Source organism: Octopus bimaculoides, chromosome 8 (genome assembly GCF_046866305.1).
Source record: "Octopus bimaculoides isolate indiv1 chromosome 8, ASM4686630v1, whole genome shotgun sequence".
Classification (NCBI taxonomy): domain Eukaryota; kingdom Metazoa; phylum Mollusca; class Cephalopoda; order Octopoda; family Octopodidae; genus Octopus; species Octopus bimaculoides.
The window spans coordinates 6,351,511-6,359,826 of NC_142935.1; the positions used below are offsets into that span (position 1 = coordinate 6,351,511).

The 8,316-nt window shown below is 31.8% G+C and overlaps 1 protein-coding gene across 1 annotated transcript in view; it reads right to left on the reverse strand.

The window, feature by feature from the left end:
- Positions 1–666: 666 nt before the first annotated feature.
- LOC106878897 (S-adenosylmethionine decarboxylase proenzyme 1) overlaps positions 667–8,316 on the reverse strand; it is a 47,699-nt gene continuing 40,049 nt past the window's right edge. The window contains exons 9-12 of the mRNA XM_014928246.3: positions 7,486–7,578; positions 6,973–7,047; positions 4,792–4,872; positions 667–3,682 (exon numbers count right to left, since the gene is read on the reverse strand). Coding sequence (XP_014783732.1) covers positions 3,545–3,682; positions 4,792–4,872; positions 6,973–7,047; positions 7,486–7,578 — 387 coding nt within the window. The 3' untranslated portion in view covers positions 667–3,544. The remainder of the gene's footprint in view (positions 3,683–4,791; positions 4,873–6,972; positions 7,048–7,485; positions 7,579–8,316) is intronic.

Consider the following 8,316-nt stretch of genomic DNA (forward strand, 5'->3'; position numbering starts at 1 on the left):
AGGAACTTCATACAATGTACAAAATATGACTTATAGGTGCACATGCAGTTTGAGGTAAGGTGTTGCTCTGAAGGCAAAGTAAACAGAATGGAAGTTTGCAAAAGAGGGATTACATGTACAAAGTAAAGTGCTGCATTGTAGTGTGATGTGAGCATAGCAAACAAAGGATGTGTGGAAGTTGGAGAGAGAGATGAGAGATAACTTGGGTATAAAAAGAATCAGTTGTTGTGGGCAAGAGAGAGAGAGAAAACTGTGTTGGTATGATACATGTGGATGAGGAATAAGTAATTGAAGCCAATCTCAGGAGGTTGAACTTCATGAAGGGGATAAAAAAAGACTGCAACAAATGGTGAGTGCCAGATTGGGAGCAACTCATGCAAACATATAAAAAGCAGTTGTAAAAATGGTTAAAAGCATAGTGTATTCAGTTTTTTTTTTTTTCATGTTGAGATCAAACCTCATTTGTGTTTCTTTGCTATCTAATTAAAATACTCCTCTCAAATATTTTGTGGTGTTGCACATATGTTGAAAACCATTCATTATTTACAAGATAAATACAATAAGTTATTAATACAAAATGCATCTTAGTAAATGAAGTTATATATCAGCATGTAGAAAGCAAACAGTAGACAGCTGTCAAGATTTAAATTTTGATTTTTTTAATAATTTTGAGGTATAATTTGATTGTCTTGTTTTGGAGAAAACATTGTAAATAACAGCTTAGGGGGGGAAAATCAACAAGATGATGATGAATGTAAAACTACATTCATGAGTCTATAATCTTGATCAGTATACACAGTTTCTTGAGTTAAAATACAAAATTCTGTTTTGATGCTTGGTTCTATATATATTTATTGATAAATATATAAAGAACCTAATGTTAAAATAAATTGTGTATGTTGACCATTGATTGGGAGTAATGTGCAACAAGGTTTGAAAAACTTGAAATCCAAAATGTCGATCAGGGGTTAGAATTAACAAAACACAATCCCTGTATTATTGAGAATGTTTTATTTTTGTTATTTCCAACTTCATATAACTGTCATACATGAAAAGAATATGATGTCCTAAAAAATCAAGTAACTATATCGGGAAAAAATGATGGTTGTTAAGTGTTGCATGGTCAGGTTATCAGTGACTAAACAAGTTCCCCCTATTCAGGTTTGCTTGTGGGGGACAGTTGGTAGAAAGCCAGCCTGACAAAGACATATCAAAAGGACGGATGAACCCCAATGTAGGGTCAACAATTACCTAGCAATTCTGGGTTAGCGTCTGATGTGTTGTAAAGTGAGAATGAGGTATGCCTCTAGAAAGTGTTACCCCCAGTAGTACAATGGGGCTTGGTAGCCTTTGAAGGCAGCCAGAATGGCTGTGAGTGTCTAGACAGAGGTGAAGACCAAAGGAGTCAACGCTTGGAAAAGAAATCGGAACTGACTGATCCTATTCATTCTGAAGAGAGCATGAAGATGTAACGAATGGGTGGTGCATGAGGCCCTAACCCTCAGCCAATAATGACTTAACTATGTTTTCCATGTATATATTAGAAGTAAAAATATAAATGCATTGATTAACTTTATATGTGCAATAAATTGTATTTGGTTATTTTTAATGCAATGATAAGAGTAATAGTTATTTCCTCTTAATATCTCGTTGATGCCTTGATGAGTATCAATAATTGCAATGATGGCAGGAGTTATATCCACCCTTACCTCTGTTTAGCCCAAATAAACCCTGACCAAGTAGACCTATGATAAAAAAAAAAAGATTCCAACTATAACTGTTCCATTATTCTTTTAAGGCATCTAAAACTCTTCATTGTTATTTAGATATCCAATGTGTCCTTCTTGTGTAATATAAGGCAGAATTTGACTATCTCACCCACCTACCCCTTACAGGCTTCCTCTTTATCAAAAGAGGTTCCTTACTGCTCATATTTCATGCATTTCTTTTGTTAAAATTCTAATACAACCTTATTCCATGACTAGAATAGTTGGACATTGTAAGTTTTAAGACCAGTATCTTCAACACAATATTTTGTGTAGTTGGTGACTTTTAGTGAGTTTTTATTATGATTAGTCACTTTAGTGAAAGCTGTAATCAATTTTTTAAATGAGAACAATAAAAAGAGAGAAGCAATATAAAACAATAGTAATAACAAAATGTAAACATTCATAATGTTTGCTTTTCTGCAATGTTGTAAATTATTTAACAATGGAATAAATGAAATATTTCGAAAAGAACAAGATCAATAAATAGGGGAAAAAAATATATCTAAAAATGAAGTAACAATTCTTTTAAATTTCTAATTCCTGACAGGAAAATTAGAAATTCTTTTTAGTGTTTGCCTTTTTATCTTGTTCAGTAATTCAAATATATTTTAGTTGTATTGAAATTTCTTTGTTTAATATTTTACAGAGAATATTAATTTCATTACAAACTTGGTGACAATGAGACATTGATTTGAATATAGTCTGACTCGGAAGTCACGAACAGCCAGAAATAAATACACAGCTTAAATAAGATATAGACATGTATATATGTGTTGTGTATGTATAAATATATATACACACATATTCGGAAGAATGGAAAAACCAACTCCATGGTATTACAAAATAGTTTGTTCTACAGCTGTTTCCCTGACACATGTGAAGACTGTCTACTTTGTAATAATTACAAAATTCATCATAGTTATTAAATTAATTTAGTTGAATGTGATGTAAAAGTAATTTCATCTGGAATATTTCTGAAATATCTGCTATGGTATTAAAGTAATAATATTATGTAGTTTAATAACATGTTAAAAAATTGATCACTTCAATCCTGTGGATATTTTCCAGTGTATAATCACTTATTCAATATACATTATATACAACTATAGACTTACATACATGTGTGTGTGTGCATTGTAAAAGTAACTGCTTTTGCAATTTCACATCACCAAAAACTGAGCCTTTAAAATCACTTTTCATATTCTAGGCATTTATAAATTTCGCAAACTTATCTAACAGCCAGAATATGGTCATGCTGCAGAATGGTGTAAATTTTCCTGACAAAACATCACAACAATAAATATAATAGCAACATGAAAGAACATCCTTCAAATAAATTTTTATCTCTTCAAATTATAAAACGAGATAAAACTAAAATATAGATCTAAGTTACAAGCACATTTCACAGATTTGTGCCTATGAGACAGTACAGCACAGTTTACAGTAATTCTCAGAGTTATGGACTTCAAAGAATTGCTAATCTGCAATTTCACAAGATTTAAGAAAATCTCTGGGTAGATTTACTCTGCGGTCAGAATATAGACGCGCACACACACACACATATATATATATACATATATATATATGGTTGTAGTCATGTATAGCTCAAACTTCAGTCTAATTCAACATTAAAAATTGTAGCTATGGAAGTATTCCGATTTTCGTGTAATAATAAAAAATGTAATAAACATCTGCCTACTCTTTTGATTTCAATATCAAAGATAAGAAAAGGAAATGAAAGAATTGCTATTCAAAACACCAGAACCAACTTAGTCCTAGATAATAGGCCTGCTTGCATAATAAGTGTAGGTCAAATTATAATTCTTGAACATACAAAATTGATGATCAAGTCGCATATAGCCAGGAAGTGGTTCGTCTTGCAAATCTTTATAGGCGTTTCGAGCATTTGAAGCCTAAAGAAAGAAAAAATAAAACAAATGTAGTTTTAAGAAATAAATTCTCTTAAATACTTTCATAATGTATAAATATATTGTCTCTCAAGTTTAAATCGGAGATTAAGGCACAGACAACTCTGTATGGCACATGAAAACCTTTCATCAAAATTTCATGTTAACTTACATTTCAAATACCAGCTTAATAATGATAATTCTTCATTATCTTCTGCAAAAAATACAGAATAAATGCCGTTTCCAAGACTGGAAAAATAATGTTTTCTTTTACACAATATGAATTTTTAAAAGAAAAACATGTTGAAATTAACAAATTAAATCAAAAAATGTGTTTGAACATTATTTCCTCTCAAAACTTTCAAATTCTTGATACAGATTAATGGGTGTTTTAAGAACAGCTTGTTTTGATGTCTAAATTGTTTCATATGATGCTGAAAATAGTGGGCATGCTTAAATTTTGAACTGGCATTTTAAATGAAAATATAACTTGCAAATTATGTTTTTCAAACAATTTAAGGAGAAGAATGAAAAAACAAAACCTGTTAAATGGTAGGTAAACTCAGGAGGGTCAAAGGCCATCCGTTATTGTACATATATATATACTTGCTTATGATGCATGCAAAGATTGGATTTGTGATTTGTAGAGGCTCAACAACCATCTAAGGCTGCTAAAAGAAAAGCTAGCCATTGTGATACTGTACTGTGCTTACGTGGTTGCCATGAGATGTTATTGAAGATGAGTGAGTATAAATTGTATGCTTCTAAATCAGGTAGATCAGAAAGAATAGAATAGAAAAAAAAAAACTAGGAAGAAGAGTTGTAGATATTGAGAATAACTACTTCAGAGAGAACAGATATGAAAAAGAGTCTTTACCTGTGGGAAAGTTGTTTTATAATTATTGCTGATTCAAAGCATGATGGAGGTAATAGAAATGATAGCTAAACTTTGAAGTATTAAGGAAATTTTCATCAACAATAGAAAGTCCTTCTAGCTGATTCCAAAGAAGAGAGATTATTGAGTAAGAAAGTGGATTCTATCTAAGAATATATTCTGGAAACTGTCTGGATAATAGCATTAAGGATGTTAAATGTAATAAAAACAAAATCCTTACTTTATTTGCAAAAACCGTTAGTAAAAAGTTTCCAGGCTTGAATAGATTAAGAAGCTTGGTTAGCAGCTCAAAGTAAGATTCCTGTAAATAGAAAGACTGAACTAAAAATGCAATATCACAAAATGTCTCAATACAGGTAATATAGAAAATATTCTGTCTCCATATGCACACCTGCTTAAATGAAATGAATTAAAATGATTTGATAAATGTGTAGAGAGACCATTTTTATTCTGGTTGTTGTTGTTGTTGTTGGCTGTGTCTCATGTTTCCAAGCTTGCAATCCAGTTCATTTTCCTAGGTGTTTGAACCGCAGATGGCTCCGCAATCCAAGGGTTGCACGAAACATACGGGGACATTGTGGACAAGGGATAGAAGGGGCTGGTTTGCGAAAGAGAAGGCACTGCTTTCTCTCCCATCACTTGAGTTCAGCTCTTGCGACTCGGGCTTTCTCGAAGTCCACTGAACCCGTTTTGATGGTGTGTCTCCAGAGGGGTCTGTTTGCCGAGACATCCTTCCAGTGTGCGGGGTCGATGTTGGTGCTTTCCAAGGTTGATTTCAGTTGTATTCTGGTATATTGAATAGGCTCAATGCATTAATCTATAATGATTGGTCGTCTTACCTATTATGTGAGTTTTGAACATTGGCTGAGCCCTGTGCTTTGATTGTTTGAGCATTTTGTTGGATTTGGATCGAAGATACAATCACTTTGCACTTAATACATTCTCAAACAACTAATCTGTAGGTGCTCTGGAACTTGCCCATTTTCTATAAATTGGTGTAACAAATCATCTATGAGCAGAGGGGTGAGCAATTTTCATGAAAGCAAATCATGTTATTTTCCTGCTGTTATTCACTAGAGCAAAGTTTATATAACGGAGCACATGTAACCAACGATGACCTGAGCTGAATTTTCCAAACAATGGATAAACTATACAACCACCAGAATTCACGATGTTTTATTTGGTCCACTGCATTATTTAACGAAGGAATAAAGTCTCGCTGTTATTTTTAAAGTTTGTTTCGTGTATTATTATCACAAGTGAACACACAACATATACAATATAATGGTATGCAAGATTCTGTAGTAAACCAAGGGAGACTTTAGACCACCACGTCAAAAATGCTTGGCGTAAGTTTTAGGGATGCAGTTGAAATAAAAACATATGAAAAGATGAAAGAAATTGCTTGGAATAAGATCTGGAAAGATCCTAAAGTGAGGAACAGCAGAAGTGATAAAAACAGTAGGTGGAGTGTCCTCTGATTGAGGTAGCATCAGAAAAATATGTTAAAACAAAGAAGACAGTGACAATGATGATGAAGCAGGGAAAAAGAAGAAGTTATTTGATAAGAATGAAGCAGAAGTAAAACACTTCTCAACATTGAGCTAAATTGTTAGAAATTATTAGTGAGTATTGAGGTTATTTATCAAGTAGAACATTTGGATGCAATATTTAAAATATATGGATAAAGGGGCTAGAAGTTGTCAAAGGCTAGATTTTGATTCTGAAGAGCTTAATTTAAGAATTTAATGAGGAGGATAAATGGGAAGGGTATTAGAGAAAAGTGGCTACAGTACGTGAAAGAATTACCTCCCAAAGAGATTTGACAGATCATAACAGTTCAGACCAGCAGAACACTTTCACTCAATTTAACACAGTTTTTATAGCTGGAAGTTCTTAATACTAAGTTCTTTACAAAGGAATATATTAGGTGCCTTCTAGTGTGTCTCCAGGACTAAATGTTGTGTTTTGGCAAGACTAAAACAATCTCTCTGTTGCACACTGTCTCCATTCATTTTCTAATCACTTCACAGAATGTAGTGGATGGATTTTAATTATGGCACCATCTTTAGTTTCTAAGTTGTCTCTATTCAGTCAATGCAAATGAAACAGAGAGAGAGTAAATAGAAAAAAAAAACAGTATAAATGTGAGCAACTAGAGTGGTAGGAGAAAGAGTAATGGAAGAGTGACAGAGTAGGTATATTATCATAATATTGATTCCATATAATGGTATAGTGTGATCTATGCATAAACAGTTAGCAATGAAACGGAAAGTGAGAAAGTAAGGCAGAGAATACATCATTCATGAAAATTTTAATCATATAAAAAGAAAGGATAAATAATATATACTAATGCCATGCCAGAAAGAGAAAGAAAATATAAGACAAAACATTTTCTTACTTGGGATACATTAGTTTCAAAACTGACATAAGAGCACTGAGGTTCTGGTGTAACATGAATAGTAATATAATAACCCTGGAAGTAGAACATGAAAGAGGATAACGTTTATAAGGAGATTACAAGATATAGTGATTTATGTTTCTAAATTATAACAAAATAGTATGCCAAACTGCAATGTTATGTTTCTAATAAAAAATGGTTTTGTAAATAAATTATATGGAAATGTTTGCTGTTCTTTCTAGTGCAAAAAATAAATAAAATTGTAATTACAAAGTAAAAAGCATTGTGTTTTGAGTAAATTGATGAAGACAGTTTTTCTACATCATCATTAAACATCATTCATTATTTCAATTTTGGTAATCATCCTGAGTATCGAAAACCTATTTTAAACTTTATGACAAGTTTGAAAAATGGGTGAAATTTCAACATTATAACAGAAGTGTGGTCATGACGATTGTGATATTAAGAAATAAAACTAAAATTCTAGAAATAAAAAAAGTACAGATCATTTACCCCAGGCAGTATTCCATTCATGGAATATCCACATGGTTCAAATAAATAGTCATCAATCAGCATATTGGGTAATAGTTTATCAATACCACACCTCTGAAAAAGATGGAAAAAAATTATCTTTTTTAATGATTTAAGAAGACTTTTGCAAATATGGAAACAGGAGCCATGATGCTGCAATAGGAAGCAGCATATCAAGATAACAAATTATTCTTAGACCAAAGAATAACTTGCAAAAAGGTAGATTGTTACTACATACTGCCAGATGAAGGCAAGGCTAACATTTACCACTCAAGAAAAATACTATCTGATGAGCTTTTACACAGTTTCTATTTACCTAATTTCACCAGAGGTCAAGGTGGCCATACAGTGGGATTGAAATGGCAATCACCATATCGTGAAGCACACTTCTAAAGCACAGGACCGTGCTTAAAACTACTTTATTCTTTCACTGGTTTCAGCTATCAGACAGAAGCCATGCTAAGTATCAACTTCGAACATTTGATTGAATTATAATCAAATCCTTTTTCAGTCTAGTGTTTAGTTTAACCAATCTCTATTTTTGGAATTGCTTAATTACAGGACAAAAAGAAGGCATAAACAACAATGTAAACATTAAAAGAGACATGGAAACAGCCATACACACATATGTATCCAGACACATGCACACACAAATATATTTATATATACATTATATATATATATATATATATATACATTATATATATATATATACATATACATTATATATATATATATACATATACATTATATATATATATATATACATATACATTATATATATATATATACATATACATTATATATATATAT